General features: G+C 42.9%; 1 protein-coding gene across 2 annotated transcripts; it reads left to right on the top strand.

The window, feature by feature from the left end:
- The first annotated feature begins 381 nt into the window (after nucleotides 1-381).
- Nucleotides 382-7,363, top strand: GINS3 (GINS complex subunit 3). 2 transcript variants are annotated; one of them, XM_055411116.2, is made up of 3 exons: nucleotides 382-715; nucleotides 5,153-5,386; nucleotides 5,767-7,363. In XM_055411116.2, the coding sequence occupies exons 1-3, from the start codon at nucleotides 530-532 to the stop codon at nucleotides 5,995-5,997; spliced, it is 651 nt and encodes a 216-aa protein (XP_055267091.1). In that variant the 5' UTR covers nucleotides 382-529; the 3' UTR covers nucleotides 5,998-7,363. The 2 variants fall into 2 exon arrangements, with proteins under 2 accessions (XP_055267091.1, XP_088686662.1); XM_088830536.1 differs by lacking the exon at nucleotides 5,153-5,386 and having other exon boundaries at nucleotides 5,767-7,362.
- The last annotated feature ends 9,994 nt before the right edge of the window (nucleotides 7,364-17,357 follow it).

Here is a 17,357-nt window from a genome sequence, read left to right as displayed (position 1 = left end):
TTTCTTTCAAGTACCAGCATTAACAGAGATCCACAGAGACTGACAAAATGTAATTTAAACTCAGGCTGGATCACGTCAGAGAGGGAGGGTGCAATGAAGCCCCCAAGTGTGTTGCAAAGTGTTTTAAATTTCATGTAAACACATAAAGGACCACGATCTAGTGCAAGTGCATTTTGCATCTTCAAAGCAATTTCCAGTTTTATTTAAAGTTCTCACACCGGACTACACTCCTGAAAAAAAAACACTTTGGGCGGAGCCAAGTACTGCTCCCCCTCCTCTGGGTCGCGCAGAACCAAATCCGCAGACTTTGTGGATTGCTTCTGTCTGGGCAGACCAGCCTGGATCGACTGCTCCCGTCTGGCCCGTCCGCGGGCGCGGGAAAAGAGTTTGAATCCAGCCTGACTGCCGCAGCGACCTCCTCAACCTTCACAATCCTGACCAGCCTCAGCCGCCTCCTCCTTTTACATCTCTGACTCCCGGAGGTCTCCCGAATCACGAGAGTGGAAACGGAGACACTCAAGCCGCCAACATGTCCGAGGCTTATTTCCGGGTGGAGTCGGGTGCGCTGGGTCCTGAGGAGAATTTTCTTTCCTTGGACGACATTCTGATGTCCCACGAGAAGCTCCCTGTGCGCATGGAGATTCCCATGCCGCGCCTCGGCGCTTTCTTCCTAGACCGGAGCGGAGGGGCCGAGACTGACAACGCGATCCCTGAGGTAAGCGATCCCGTCTGGAAAGACTACAACTCCAAGTAGGACTTGCGGGCTTTGGGGCGCCGCGTAGCCGGGCGCGATGCCCTCTGGGATTTGTAGTTTTCCAGTACAGGGAGGCCGAGCCGAGCGCCGAGTCCTGTTCGCGGCGCGCCCTACTCCCACCCACTAGCCTTCGCGACCCCTGCGGAAACTAAATTTACACTGGGTTGTCAGGCTCCCTCCAACACGGATTTCGTTTTTGAAACTATCCAAATTCAGCAGTGTGTTTTCACCCGGTTTGTGTTGATGCTTAAGGATTGGCGCTTACGGACCAGGGTTCTGATCACTTTTTGCCTTAAAGCGAAACCACAGTTTTGGTTTCTGTAGGAGCAAATGATGTCTGGGAGCTGCAAATTGCTATATTCGTTCCTGAAATGATGATGGCATCAGCTACCATTTCCTGAGAGCTTTTAGTGCGGGAATCTATTACCTCTTTAGTCCTTTAACAACCCTATAGTCAGATGTTGTTACACATAAAGAAATGGAAGCCCAGATATGTTGGGTAACTTGGCCAGGGTGCCAGGGTCTTATTGTAAGTGGTGAGCTGGGATTCGAACTTAGAACTGCAAGACTTCAAATTCGAGTTTGTCCCAGGAACATGGCTTTCAATGGTTCTTATTTTTACATATTTATTTGGCTGCGTGGGGGGTCTTAGTTGCCACATGCGAACCCTTAGTTTTGGCATGTGGGATCTAGTTCTCCGATCAGGGATGGAACCCGCCCCTGCCCCCTACCCGCACTGGGAGCTTAGACCACCAGGGAAGTCCCATAATGGTTATTTTTTATTTCCTATTTAACCTAAGTTTTGTTTAGAAGGGCGTTTTTGTTTGGTCTGTTTTGAGTTATTTTTATCAAAGTGAGACATATGCAAAGTTTAAAAAGTCAAATAATACCCAAAGATTTATAGAAAAAAAATAGGAGGCCCTGCCTTGCTCTCCCTAGTGTCCTTTCCATTTCCATAGGATCTGTCTCCTTTTTTCATAGTCTCTTCAAAATTCACCTCCATATTTCTAATTAATGTTCTTAAATTTATCTTGAGTTTTTAAACATTTAGACATTATTTTTTGACCTTCCATTAGAGTAATTAGTTGGTTCTCTTACACACTGATAAACAGGTGTACCATCTATATTTTAGTCATATTTCCTTCGTTTTTACTTAATGTCCTTTTTCTGTTCCAGGTTCCCATCCAGGACACCAAATTCCATTTAGTAATTGTGTGTCCTTAGGCTCCTCTTGGCTTTGACAGTTTATCAGACTTTACTTGTTTTTCAGTTCAGTTCAGTTGCTCAGTCGTGTCCGATTCTCCGCGACCCCATGAATCACAGCACGCCAGGCCTCCCTGTCCATCACCAACTCCCGGAGTACACTCAAACTCATGTCCACAGAGTCGGTGATGCCATCCAGCCATCTCATTCTCGGTCTTCCCCTTCTCCTCCCGCCCCCAACCTTTCCCAGCATCAGAGTCTTTTCCAGTGAGTCAACTCGTCGCATGAGGTGGCCAAAGTATTGCAGTTTCAGCTTTAGCATCAGTCCCTCCAATGAACATCCAGGATTGATCTCCTTTAGAATGGACTGGTTGGATCTCCTTGCAGTATAAGGAACTCTCAAGAGTCTTCTCCAACACCACAGTTCAAAAGCATCGATTCTTCGGCGATCAGCCTTCTTCACAGTCCAACTCTCACATCCATACATGACCACGGGAAAAACCATTGCCTTGACTAGACGGACCTTGGTTGGCAAAGTAATGTCTCTGCTTTTTAAAATGCTATCAAGGTTGGTCATAACTTTCCTTCCAAGGAGCAAGCGTCTTTTAATTTCATGGCTGCAGTCAGCATCTGCAGTGATTTTGGAGCCCAAAAAAATAAAGTCTGACACAGTCTCCACTGTTTTTCCATCTATTTCCCATGAAGTGATGGGATCAGATGCCATGATCTTTGTTTTCTGAATGTTGAGCTTCAAGCCAACCTTTTCACTCTCCTCTTTCACTTTCATCAAGAGGCTTTTGAGTTCCTCTTCACTTTCTGCCATAAGGGTGGTGTCATCTGCATATCTGAGGTTATTGATATTTCTCCCAGCAATCTCGATTCCAGCTTGTGCTTCTTCCAGCCCAGCGTTCCTCATAATGTACTCTGCATATAAGTTAAATAACCTGGGTGACAATATACAACCTTGACGTACACCTTTGCCTATTTGGAACCAGTCTGTTGTTCTATGTCCAGTACTAACTGTTGCTTCCTGACCTGCATACAGGTTTCTCAAGAGGCAGGTCAGGTGGTCTGGGATTCCCATCTCTTTCAGAATGTTCCACAGTTTATTGTGATCCACACAGTCAAAGGCTTTGGCATAGTCAATGAAGCAGAAATAGATGTTTTTCTGAAACTCTCTTGCTTTCTCCATGATCCAGCGGATGTTGGCCATTTGATCTCTGGTGCCTCTGCCTTTTCTAAAACCTGCTTGAACATCTGCTTGTTTTTAATGACCATGAATTTTGTGGAGTGCTGGCCAGGTATTTTGTTGAGAATATTCCTCATTTGGGATTTGTCTGTTGATTTTCTCATGATTAGACTGTGTTTTGAGGTGGAAGACCATAGAGGTAAAGTGCCATTTTTACCACATCTTAACAAGGGTACATGCCATCAGCATGACTTGTGTTGATAGGAACCTTGATCACTTGAGCTATGTGGGATTTGTCAGGATTCTTCATTGTAAAGTTACTCTGTTTTTCCACCTTCCAGACTGTTCTCTCTGGAAAGAAGTCATTATGTACAGCTATACTTAAGGAGAGGGGAGTTATGGTCCCCTTCTTTGAGGGCGCAATGTCTACATATACTATTTAGGATTCTTCTGCGTGGGAGATTTGTATAGGAAGGTTTTTACTGACATATTTCATTTCATTCATAGACACAGGGCTATCAGATTTTCTATTCTAGTTTTACTCTTGGTATATGGTTTTTTCGCCCTAGGAATTTGACTGTTTCACCTAAATTTTCAAATATAGTGGTACAGTGTTCAAAATATCCTTTCACTATCTTTTAAACATCTGTACAATTATAGCTGTGTCCTGCTTTTTATTCCTGATATTGAGAAATTATAAAGAACTAAATAATGGCTCTGTCCGCTTTCTCATTTGTACCTTCATTTTTAGGTCATTTAGTTCTTATCTTAATTAGTTCTTTCCTTTTGTTTTCTTTGGGCTTAATTTTCTTTATTCTGTTGCATCCATTCACATTTTGAGATGGGTACCTAGGTCATTGATTTTTCAGCTTTCTTTTTTACATTTTTAGCTGTGCTTTTCCTGTAGCTTTAACTACATTTCACAAGTTTTAATTTGATTTTCTAATTTTCACTGTGAATTCTTCTTTGACTCATGAATTATTGAGAAGACTGGTGCTTAGGTCCAAACATCTGGGGACTTTGCTACGTAGTTTGGATTTTGATTTCTGGCTTAGTTCCACAGTGGCCAAACAACATAGTCTGAATGATTTCAGTGTTTTGAAAGTTAGCATTTGCTTTAAACCACAGCATAAGATAACCATTCGGTTTGCGCTTGAAAGGGCTTCCCTGTGGCTCAATGGTAAAAAATCCATGTGCCATGGCAGGAGACTCAGGTTCGATTCCTGAGCCAGGAAGATCCCCAGGAGAAGAAAATGGCAAACCATTCCAGTATTCTTGCCTGGGAAATCCCATGGACAGAGAGGAGCCTGGCAGGCTACAGTCCACGGGGTCACAAAAGAGTTGAACATGACTTAGCAACTAGACAACAGTGATGTGCTTGAAAAGTTCAATATTGTGAAGTCATGGTCTGCAATACATAATCTATATGTAAATTAGGTGAAGTTTTTGTTTTGTTTAGGTTGTCTATGTTATTGATTTTTTTGTTTGCTACTTCTCATTTATCGAAAAGAGATATGTTAAAGTGTCCCATGATGATTATAGATTTGTCGTTTTTTCTCTTACTTCTGTTAATTTAGACAGATATTTCTATTTTTCTAATAGATTTAATGACCATTTTATTATCAAAGGTCCCTCTGTATCTCTAGTAATGCTTCTTTCTTTTGGTTACTGTTTGCATAACATTTTTTCCATCCTTCTATTTTCTGTTATCTGCAATTAGATAGTTTTTTTACGTTCGTTAGGAAAACCTTCCCTTTGTGTCACATTTTTGTTCTTCACTCTGTTTTTGGTATATAAATGCTTTTTCTCTCTCCATTCCATCATGGCATAAACCTTCAGCCCACACAGTTCATTTCTTACGTCACAACTACATCTTCTGTGTTTGGCAGTCATTCCCCTAGAGAGAACAGGCAGTACTGATATTCATTCATTCCCTCAGGTCACGTGCATAGTAACACATTTACTATGTTACTTGTCTTTAAAACCTACAATCCTGTGTGATACAGGGCACAAAGCTTGAACTCCCTTTGTGGCTGGCAAAGGGACTTTTTGACAACAAGAGGCGGATCCTTTCAGTGGAACTTCCCAAGATCTACCAGGAGGGTTGGAGGACTGTGTTCAGTGCAGACGCCAACGTGGTGGACCTCCACAAAATGGGACCACATTTCTATGGGTTCGGCTCCCAGCTTCTGCATTTTGACAGTCCAGAGAACGCCGACATCTCCCATTCTCTCCTGCAGGCAAGTAATTGACATGAAAACCTATGGCATTGCACATGACTCAGGAGATAGCCGTGCTGGCCACCAGATGTTACTCTTACCCAGGAGAGTGTATGATTTATGCAGTATATTGTTATTCTAGGTCAGCTTACAGTTAGGCTGTGTTTGCCTGTTATATATACATGTAACTGTGACTTGTGTGCTGCTCTTCATATTTGCTTGCTGAGAGTTGGAACCAACAGGAAATCCTGGAAATAAGAAAGAGGTAATGGTTGATCACAGGTGATAGGCAGAGGAGGCTCAGACCTCCTTCTGACTGAGCCCCAAACCAGATTCTTGCCTTTAAGTGTTCAGCGATTTTAAAAAATGTATCTGATTTCTCTCTGGCACTTCTTCTTCAGACATTTGTTGGACGTTTCCGCCGCATCATGGATTCCTCCCAGAATGCTTACAATGAAGACACGTCGGTACTCGTGGCCCGGCTAGACGAGATGGAGAGAGGCTTGTTTCAAACAGGGCAGAAAGGACTGAATGACTTTCAGTGTTGGGAGAAGGGGCAGGCGTCTCAGCTCACAGCTTCCAACCTGGTTCAGAACTACGCAAAGAGAAAATTCACTGACATGGAAGACTGAAGGCCAGAAGAAAACAGAATTTCTCCCTGTAGACTTATCCCTCCATGCGTCCTTGATAGGAGCCAAGTTGACCTTGTAAAGGGCCAGAATCATGTCCCATCTTGTGGCTTATTCCCTGTAGCAGTATCAGGAGTGGTATGATCTGGTGGGGAAACGACATGCTGGGGGTTGTCCCTGGCCCTCTGAGTCTTCCAGGACTGTCCTACCTGCTGACCCACAGCCTAGGCCTCCTTAGCCCAGGAACCCACAGCCAAGGTCCTTCATAAAGAAGAATCATTAACACATACATCGCAATAGAGTTAGAACTGGGATTCCTTGTGCCTGGGAGTTTGGACAGCCTTCGATGTCCAGTTTCACCAGCTCCAAAGGATGGATATAAATGGACCTTCTCAGCCTATTCATAAGACGTTCTCTTGAGCTGAACTGCCTCATCTTCCTTGTGGTTGTACAAAGGACAGTGCCCCCGGAGATGCTGGCCCTCCTTGTAAGTATCTCCTGTCACCTTCCTATGGGGAATTACCCAGTTCCCAAAAACAGTTGCCAAGAATAAGGAAGGAAAAGGGGAAAGGCTGATGAGTGGCCTGGCTTTTACTAAAGAGAACATGTTGTTTTCCTTTTCTGTGATGAGGGCTTCAAACACTGGACTTCACAGAACTCTGCAGTCAGCCTAGACGGCAAATGGTTAAACTGAGCTTGTTTTTGCCTCTGAGATCCTCAGTTACTCCATGCCCTCCCTAGGAAAGCTGTCAGAGAGTTGTTTGGAATTGCAAAGTAGTTATTAAAGGGTGTTAACCAGCCCTTCTTACATTGAGATCAGGACTTCAGTGTTGCTGATTAAGAGCTCTGTTTGAGGAGCTTAGCATGGCAGATGTGAGTGGGCAAGAGACCTTGGTCATGGTTTTTTCCTCTTCAAGAAATTTTGCAATGTGATTATATAGTGGATTCCTGACCAGTTACCAAGAGTGTCTGTAAGCAACCACAAAACTCTTTCCTTGGAGATCAAGGAAGAAACCTCGGCAGAGTAAGAAACAGCATCCCTGGGACCCACTGGACCTTTTGAAGGACAGTTATCTCCATGCCATGGCTCCCCTCCCAGCTTCCCACAGCTGGTGAAAATCACCTTTGTCAGTGGAAATCTCAGTGGAATTTGGGTCTCCAGATTGTGCAGATGTCTTGATGCAAACTTAGAATGTCAGAAAGCCTGTTTTAAGATGGAACTGATGTTTTTAAAGTTTGATTTTGGTGCTAAATAAATGATCCACTTTGCACATGAATACGTCTGTACAAGTGCTATTTCTGGAACTCGAGTACTACAGATGATCAGACAAAGCTCTCAGAGAATTTTATCTTTGATCGTACTTGACAGTAATGCCCAAATAAATCCATGTTTTAGCAACTGCTCTTTTGTTTACACAATACTCATAGATATGGGAGACACTCTCTATAGGGATGGGCTGTGTCCTAGAGAAGAGCGACTTCCATTGATGTCACAGCATTCACATGTAGCCCGGGCGCCCAGAGATAATTCAGAGTCAGTGAGAAAAGCATATTATTTAATTTTTGAATTCACAGACAGCTTTGTAAAGTCAATCCTAAGGCTGCTACCGTTTTTTTTTTTCTTTTTTGCCACGCCACTCCGCATGGGGGATCCTATTTCCCTGACCAGGGATTGAACCCATGAGCCCTGGAGTGGAAGCTCAGAATCTTTGACTACTGGACCACCAGGGAAGTCCCTGGTACCATTTTTTAATTTTATTAGAGACAATTTTTGCTCAGAGGCCACATGTCAAGAATGTGTGAGTATGCACATGCAAAATATATTTCAGTTTAAATTTTGAACATATTATATTGCAAGGAGCTTCTGAAGCCCCATCTCCAAATTATAGATTTTCCTTCCAGGCTGTCAATTCCAAACCTTCTTCCCCACAACCATCCCCCAGATCAATCTCTTGGTGCCTTCAAAGAGGTGATTTTTTTAAGTCAACAGATTGGCTCAAATACCAAATAACTCTTAACAACTTATTGACTAGAGATGTATTAATATGTCTTTTGTTACCCAAACGTTATTGATTGGAGTGTTTCAATATTCACTTACAAAACAAATTGCTGACCACAGGTGTCAGTTTCTGCAAAAATCCCCCAGTCAATAAAAATCAGTGGGGGATGTACACTCTTTCCTCTTAAAGGCTCTTTCCCCAGGTAATTCTGGCCTTAATTATATACAAAAGACCTCACCATCTTCAGGCTTTTCCTTGAGGTACCAGTTGGGCTGCTGAGAGGAGTGGAGGCTTGGTCTCCTGGGTCACTTCCTTGCACTACTGACCTCTGTGTTTTGGACGGCTCCAGCCTCAGTCCTTGGACCTCTCCTAACCATTCTGACTCCCTCCAGTGTCATTTGTCAAGTTTTAAATACCACCTCCTATATGCTGACGACCTCCAAATGCCATCTCCAGCCAGACCTCCTTTAAACTCCAGACTTGCAGCCAACCACCTTGACATTCCCCTTCAACATCCGATCCCATGTGGCTAGAACTGAAGCCCTGATGTTACTGTCAGTCTCTTCCTGTCTTCTCTGTCATCTCTGTTTCTAATCACTCCATCTTTCCCTACTGCTTATGACAAGAATATAGGAATCCTCCTTGGCCATCTTCCTCTTACTCTCCTTATCCTTTGGGTCAACTTTCAAAACATTGGCAGAACCTGCCCACATCTTCCCCACCTCCACTCCTGTCTGGAATGTCTGTGGTCACCTTCCACCTGCCTCCCTGCATTCATTCTCCACCCCCACCCCAGCCTTCAGATTCTTCTTACCAAAGCAGCCAGAGTGGTCTTGTTTAATCAGGGACTACCCTGGTGGTCCAGTGGTTGACACTCCCCACTCCCAACGAGGGAGACCTGAGTTCAGTCCCTAGGTTAGGAAGATCCCCTGGAGGAGGGCATGGCAACCCACTGCAGTATTCTTGCCTGGAAAATCCCATGGACAGAGGAGCCTGGCAGGCTACAGTCCATGGGGTTGCAAAAGAGTCGGACACGACTGAGTGATTAAACAGCAGCAGTCAGGGAACTAAGGTTCCCACATGCCAGAGGGTACAGAGGGAAAAAAAAAAACAAAAAAGCAATCAGAGCTTGTTACTTCTCTACTCAAAACCCTCCCTTATCAGAAAAAGGTCACTCTTGTCATCAGTTCAGTCGCTCAGTCGTGTCCGACTCTTTGAGACCCCATGGACTGCAGCACACCAGGCCTCCCTGTCTATCACCAACTCCTGGAGTTTACCCAAACTCATGTCTATTGAGTCGGTGATACCACTGAAACATTTCATCCTCTGTCGTCCCCTTCTCCTCCCACCCTCAATCTTTCCCAGCATCTGGGTCTTTTCAAATGAGTCAGCTGTTAGCACCAGGTGGCCAAAGTATTGGAGTTTCAGCTTCAACATCAGTCCTTCCAATGAACACCCAGGACTGATCTCCTTTAGGATGGACTGGTTGGATCTCCTTGCAGTCCAAGGGACTCTCAAGAGTCTTCTCCAGCACCACAGTTCAAAAGCGTCAGTGCTCCGGTGCTCAGCTTTCTTTATAGTCCAACTCTCACATCCATACATGGCTATTGGAAAAACCATAGCCTTGACTAGACAGACCTTTGTTGGCAAAGTAATGTCTTTGCTTTTTAATATGCTGTCTAGGTTGGTCATAACTTTTCTTCCAAGGAGTATCTTTTAATTTCATGGCTCCAGTCACCATCTGCAGTGATTTTGGAGACCAGAAAAATAGTCTGCCACTGTTTCCTCTGTTTTCTCTATTTGCCATGAATTGATGGGACCAGATGCCATGATCTTTGTTTTCTGAATGTTGAGCTTCAAGTCAACATTTTCACTCTTCTCTTTCACTTTCATCAAGAGGCTCTTTAGTTCTTCTTCACTTTCTGCCATAAGGGTGGTGTCATCTGCATTTCTGAGGTTACTGATATTTCTCCTGGCAGTCTTGATTCCAGCTTGTGCTTCATCCAGCCCAGCATTTCTCATGATGTACTCTACATATAAGTTAAATGAACACAGTGACAATGTATAGACTTGACTTACTCCTTTTCCTATTTGGAACTATTCTGTTGTTCCATGTCCGGTTCTAACTATTGCTTCCTGACCTGCATGCAGATTTCTCAGGAGGCAGGTCAGGTGGTCTGGTATTCCCCTCTCTTTCAGAATTTTCCACAGTTTATTGTGATCCATACAGTCAAAGGCTTTGGCATAGTCAATAAAGCAGAAATAGATGTTTTTCTGGAACTCTCTTGCTTTTTCAATGATCCAACGAATGTTGGCAATTTGATCTCTGGTTCCTCTGCTTTTTCTAAAATCAGCTTGAACATCTGGAAGTTCACAGTTCACGTGTTGTTGAAGCCTGGCTTGGAGAATTTTGAGCAATACTTTGCTAGTGTGTGAGATGAGTGCAATTGTGCGGTAGTTTGAGCATTCTTTGGCATTGCCTTTCTTTGGGATTAGAATGAAAACTGATCTTTTCCAGTCCTGTGGCCACTGCGGAGTTTTCCAAATTTGCTGGCATATTGAGTGTAGCACTTTCACAGCATCATCTTTTAAGATTTGAAATAACTCAACTGGAATTCCATCACCTCCAGTAGCTTTGTTTGTAGTGATGCTTCCTAAGGCCCACTTGACTTCGCATTCCAAGATGTCTGGCTCTAGGTAAGTGATCACACCATCGTGATATCTGGGTCATGAAGATCTTTTTTGTGCTGTTCTTCTGTGTATTCTTACCACCTCTTCTTAATATCTTCTGTTTCTGTTAGGCTGATACCATTTCTGTCCTTTATTGTGCCCATCTTTCATGAAATGTTCCCTTGGTATCTTTAATTTTCTTGAAGTGATCTCTATTCTTTCCCATTCTATCGTTTTCCTCTATTTCTTTGCTCTGATCAACAAGGAAGGCTTTCTTATCTCTCTGTGCTCTTCTTTGGAACTCTACATTCAAATGGGTATATCTTTCCTTTTCGCCTTTGCTTTATTGCTTTTCTTCTTTTCACAGCTATTTGTAAGGCCTCCTCAGACGACCATTTTGCTGTTTTGCATTTCTTTTTCTTGGGGATGGTCTTGATCCCTGCCTCCTGTACAATGTCAATAACCTCCATCCATAGTTCATCAAGCACTCTATCAGATCTAGTCCCTTAAATCTATTTCTCACTTCCACTGTATAATTGTTAGGGATTTGATTTAAGTCATACCTGAATGGTCTAGTGGTTTTCCTTACTTTCTTCAATTTAAGTCTTAATTTGGCAATAAAGATTTCATGATCTGAACCACAGTCAGCTCCCAGTCTTGTTTTTGCTGACTGTATAGAGCTTCTCCATCTTTGGCTGCAAGAGTATAGTCAATCTGATTTCGGTATGGTGATGTCCATGTGTAGAGTCTTCTCTTGTGTTGTTGGAAGAGGGTGTTTGCTATGACCAGCGTGTTCTCTTAGCAAAACTATATTAGCCTTTGCCCTGCTTCATTCTGCACTCCAAGGCCAAATTTGCCTGTTATTCCAGGTGTTTCTTGACTTGCTACTCTTGTCATACTAGTACCATTTGTTAAAAGTCTGTCTTTACCCCAATGATTGGGTATTGAATTTTCTACTTATTTAGCAGAAATAACTTGTTCCTCATTTTAAATAAAAATTTCACCGTCTAAGAGATTTCTGAGCATTTAGAGACCTTCTTTTTAATCTCTCAGCACCACTAAACCTCTGAACCACTAAACCTGAGAAGTTTCTGGAACCACTGTGTCTGACATAATGAAACTGAGATGCGGAAATATGAGCCTCTCACTCAAGTTCATACAGAAGTTAGTCCCACTCTGAGTCTCTCTGTTATTTTCTGTTCCACCATCCTTCAAGAAATATAAGGAGAGCTTTTCATCTTTATGCTTGAGACGATTGTGTTTAAGTAAAAATATTTTACACTGATCTTGGCAAAGGAAAGTAATTGTGGAGGCCATACATGCATTTCTGAAAGTAGGTGTCTTTGTGTTCAAGAGAATAATCTATACTTGAAGTAACTTGTTGCACAAAATATAGGCTAGATGCTTAAACTGTAAGAATTACTCCAAGAACCTTAATTTCTTCTGGAAACCCGGCTTTCCCTAACTTTAATTAGTCCTTATCTGATGTAGGTAAACTGAAATTTTCAATATTGATTGCACATAGAAACAATTTTTAAAAGACAACTGAATGCCATGAACCTAAAGAAAAGTGTCTACAATTTGGAATTCTTTTGCTAATTCTTGATAGTGGAATTTTGAATGAATAATAAATCTTCCATTATTAATGAGTAGTGAATAAAATATATAGGGAATCAAGAGCAAGTCTGAGAAAATATACAGCTACCCTCTAATGAGAGCAGATGATTAACACAGGTGACAGGCCCAGCCTGTCTTTGTTTGAGCTCATTTTGTTGATTTTTCCAGGCTTCTGCCTTTCTGCCTTGCTAATTAAAGGAGACATGGCACAACGAGACACAGCCAGACAGAGCTTGCTTGCCAAGCAGCCTTCCTTTAGGTCATGAAACGAACCTTCTTCCTGGGTATGCTCTCCTGTTGCCTGCATTGTGAGCTAAAGGAAGGTATTCTTCCGGCCAGAAAATTTGTTCTGGTTTTTCCAAAGGATCGAGAGGAAGCCCAATGCCCAGGAGACCACATCCAGAAGCCAGATCCTATCTGTCAGAGATCAGAGTCAAGTCAACTAAAGGGGCATCATTTCATTAAACTTTTTTATTTGAAAATAATTTCAGACTTATACAATAGTTATAAAACTAATATAGAGAGTTCTTCTATATCCTTCAACCAGCTTTCCCTAACATCTTACACAATCATGGTACATTTATCAAGTACTGTTAACTAAGTCACAGGCTTTAGTCAGATTTCACCAGACGTTATGTCCTTTTACTCTTCCAGAATCCAATCCAAGCTTCTACTTTGTATTTTGAGCAATATTTGTTTTTGATGTGGACCATTTTTACAATTTGTATTTAATTTGTTACAATAATATTCCTGGTTTGGGGTTTTGTTTTTTTTTTTTTTGGCTGTGAGGCATGTGGGATCCTAGCTCCCCAACTGGGATCAAACCCAGCCTTGCTGCATTGGAAGACAAAATCTTAATCAATGGGCCACCAGGGAAGGCCCTGGTAGCAGTCATTTTTGAGAGCAATTTTGATAAAACAGCATCAGACTCTTCCCTCTGTTAATTTCAGAAGGTAGGCTCATTGAAAAGGCATCGTTTCCTTGGGTGCATAACTGGAGCCAAGTAGGAGTCTAGCAGGGCTGGCTCAGGAGCAAGCTGTCGGTGGGCTCCTCAAGAAGGGAGAGAGGATTTGCTTTTCACCTGAAATTTTCACTTTTCCCCCAGTCCTTGCATCTAATGGGAAACAGCCATTTTCATTTTACCTCAAGCTTTTCGCTTTCTCTTTGTGACAGCAGTAACTGATTTTCTCCCCTTTCCATTCTGACACATACTCGCTAATTTTCTTTGTATCTAAATTAGTTTAAAATGAGCTCGGCTTTATACACCAACATTATTAACAAATGCCAGCATGGCTCTGAAAATAGTGCCTAGGACCTGCTGCTGTTTCAGAACCCATAAAGGGAGCACAGAGAACCAGCTAATCTTTGCAGTCTTCTCCCACCCATGGCCAATTTAAAAGAAGAAGAAAAAAAATCCCAGAGGTTTATAGTTTTGTGACATTCTCTGCTCCTGTATCACCCTTGAGACAGAAGTTTTTTTTGATTCTCTCATGATTTGCATAACTCTCATTCTGCTGCTGCTGCTAAGTCACTTCAGTCGTGTCCGACTCTGTGTGACCCCATAGACGGAAGCCCACCAGGCTCCCCCTTCCTTGGGATTCTCCAGGCAAGAACACTGGAGTGGGTTGCCATTTCCTTCTCCAATGTGTGAAAGTGAAAAGTGAAAGTGAAGTCGCTCAGTCATGTCCGACCCTTAGCCACCCCAGGGACTGCAGCCTACCAGGCTCCTCCATCCACGGGATTTTCTAGGCAAGAGTACTGGAGTGGCTTGCCATTGCCTTCTCCGAACTCTCATTCTGGGCAACTAAAATTCTTCCCTGAAGATAGTTTCTTTGGCTGCTGGAAAGCAGTGCAGTGTGCTAAGTCGATTCAGCCATGTCTGACTCTTTGCAACCCCATGGACTGTAGCCCACCAGGCTCTTCTGTCCATGGAATTCTCCAGGCAAGAATACTAGAGTGGGTTGCCATGCCTTCCTCCAGGGGATCTTCCCAACTCAGGGATCGAACCCGCAACTCTTAAGTCTCCTACATTGGCAGGCAGGTTCTTTACCACTAGCACCACCCAGGAAGCCCTTGAGGGGGGAAAGCAGGAAAGCAGATGAGGACCTAAAAGTTATAGATGTAGGTGCAAGAAACGAGACAGGTGACAGAAAGATGGTGTGGTTTGTTGAACGAAATGTGTAGTGAGGAGGCATTTTTTATACTTGAAAAAAGAAACCAGTGGTCAAAAGCAACCATTGTTGGGGTCACTGGAGGAGAGATGACAGCAGTTGTTCCCGGAGAGTGGCTTTATCTTAATGGGAACAAGAGGGCTTGGCGCTTGGCTCTCTCTTAAGTTCAAGAGCAAAACATTTAAAAAACCTTTCAAAAGACACTGTCATTTTCTAATTTAGCATTGTATGTTCATGCATTTCTGCATCCAAGAGGACAGATAAAAATTAAGTAAAGTGCTTCTCTTCCAGTCACTGAGCAGTCCAGGAAGTGTTTTCTGAGGTTTTGAGCCAACTTAGCCCCTGATCAACATTTGAGAAGGTTCTACTGGCTGAATTTTCAGATTGTTTCAAAGATTTGTAGGGAGTGAAAGTGAAGTGTAAGTTGCTCAGTTGTGTCCAATTCTTTGCGACCCCATGGACTGTAGCCCACCAGGCATCTCTGTCCATGGGATTCTCCACACAAGAATACTGGAGTGGGTTGCCATTCCCTTCTCCAGGGGATCTTCCCGACCCAGGCAGATTCTTTACCTTCTGAGCCACCAGGGAAACCCCAAAGCACACCATATAACACGATACCCCCCGTTTATGTATAGTCAACAGTGAAAATTATGTTTTCCAATGTTTAAGGCATTTTTATTTATTTTTTAAAAGTTGTATTTATTTATTTAGTTTATATTGTGTGTATTTATTTTGTGTATGTTGCATGTATTTGTTTTGCCTGTTCTGGATCTTTGTTGCTATGTGGGGTTTCTTCTGGTTGCAGTACTTGGGGTTCTCATTGTGGTGGCTTCTCTTGTTGTGGAGCCCGGGCTCCAGGACACCCGGGCTTCAGTAGTTGTGGCTCCTAGACTAGAACACAGGTTCATGGGCTTAGTAGCACACGGGCTTAGTTGCTCTGCAGCATGTATGATCTTCCTGGATCAGGGATCAAACTTGCGTGTCCTGCATTGGGAGGCGGATTCTTTACCACTGAAGCCCTGTAAGGCATCTTTAAAAGAAATCAATAAAAACTGGAAAAACCTCACTCCGTTTTGAAAGACTGTTATTTCCACAGACCACTGTGATTTGAAAAGGCTTTTCTGCTGCTGTAAAGTCAAACAAAGAAACCACAGGGGGAAAAAATGTCTTGGCTATCGTAGATGCATGTGTTGAGTCAAGTGTTTAGCTGAGTTACATGGAGGTGGAAGAACTGCCTTGCTTAATTATGGCTCAAGCATATCCACCTCCTTCAATCTCATCCACACCACGTGGCAAGGTCCCTTGGGGACTCACGTGGTGAAATAAACCTCTCAGGAAAGAGCTTGTGTCTTCAGGCCTCCGAGATGGCCTTTAACCCAGGAAAGCCAAAGACAGAGAACTAATGTAGGGGTGACTTCTCAGTATTATTCTCTGGGGGACCCCTTTGTTCAGTAATGCCATGCCTGTTTCCTTCTTAGAAGTGTAATGGACAATAAATGTCTCCTGGATGGCCCACTCATTCCCTGTCTGATTCAGGCCAAAGCACAGGAAGGTGCAAGCCAGTTTTCCCAGTTTGAGGGTGGCCTGGGAGCCAAGTCAGCCACAGTTTACCCAGCTCTCTCTCTCCTGTCCACAGGATTGTTCTCTGTGCCTCTTCTCCAGCCTCCAGTCTGGGTTTTGTGCCCAGGATTTGTTTTGGAGGCTTCAAAGACAGCGTCATGCCTGCCCCTTCCAAATTCTTCCCGGAATAAACAGATGGTGGAGGAATGGAGAGTTTCTTATCATCTCCCTAAATTGGTAGCTGCTACCCAGTAGTTTAGAGCTGATGGGGCCCATAAGGATTAACTGCTTTACACGTTGGTAAAATAACTCTTTATCATGTTACATTTAATACATGGAAAGGAATTCGTGTAACATATCTTTAGATTATGAAGTGTTATAATAACAAGAACACAGGAACTTCCAGGCACTCAAGTTCTAGAAAATTATCAATGCTTCTGGTTCCTTCTGCATGATTTCCTGCTGCCCCTACCCCCAGAGTTACCATGATCTTGGGTTTTATGTTTATTATCTCTTTAAGACATTTTTTTCCACTGGAAGAGCAGCACTGACATATATACACTACCTTGTGCAAAACAGAGAGCTAGTGGGAGGGAGCTCAGCTTGGTGCTCTGTGATGACCCAGAGGGGTGGGAGGGAGGCAGTGGGAGGGAGACTGAGGGGGAAGGGATATACGGACACTTACAGCTGCTTCACTTCATTGTATGGAAGAAAGTAACACAACGTTGCAAAGCAATTATTCTCCAATAATAAAAAGCTTTTATTGAAGTATGGCTGATTTACAAAGTTGTGTTAGTTTCCGGTGTATAGTCCCTTTGTTTTATATATCTGATGAATACGTTGTTTTGATTTGGTTTTGAACTCTGCCAAAGTAATACCCTGCCACACGCGTGTTTCTTTCATTCAATTTTACATTTAAACTTTCAACCATGTATTTGCAGTTCACTTTTACTATTGAATGGCTATTCTGGGAACATGCCATAATCTCTATAAGCATTCTCTCATTACTGGACATTTGGTCCGTTTCCAGTTCTTTTTTCTGTTACAGACATTGTCACTGTGCATATTTGTGCTCATATTTGAATCATTTACTTAAGAATCTCTCTCGGGGAAGTTTCACCTGAAAGTTAAATTGCTGGCTTGTAAATGTTATGTGTGCTCAAGTTCACAAGATGCTGCCAGAATGTACCAGATTACTCTCCCATCTGCTGTGTATGAGTCCTCATCATCAGAGTTCTTAATTTTTGCCCAGTTAATGGGTATAAATTGATACCTCATAGTGATGCTTATTTGCATTTTCCTGAGCACTAATGAGGCTGAGTGTTTTATTGTATGTTCATGGACC

Source organism: Moschus berezovskii, chromosome 22, assembly GCF_049115385.1.
Source record: "Moschus berezovskii isolate FMDL1 chromosome 22, NW_MosBer_1.0, whole genome shotgun sequence".
Taxonomy (NCBI): Eukaryota; Metazoa; Chordata; class Mammalia; order Artiodactyla; family Moschidae; genus Moschus; species Moschus berezovskii.
Note: the sequence above shows the minus strand (reverse complement) of the source record. Positions and strands in the feature narration are given on the sequence as shown.

Excerpts from the sequence above, each read along its gene's own strand:
- GINS3 (XM_055411116.2), top strand. The coding sequence starts at position 530 with ATGTCCGAGGCTTATTTCCGGGTGGAGTCGGGTGCGCTGGGTCCTGAG. Across the intron at positions 716-5,152 it reads CTGACAACGCGATCCCTGAG|GGCACAAAGCTTGAACTCCC; the intron begins GTAAGCGATCCC and ends TGTGTGATACAG. Across the intron at positions 5,387-5,766 it reads TCTCCCATTCTCTCCTGCAG|ACATTTGTTGGACGTTTCCG; the intron begins GCAAGTAATTGA and ends CTTCTTCTTCAG.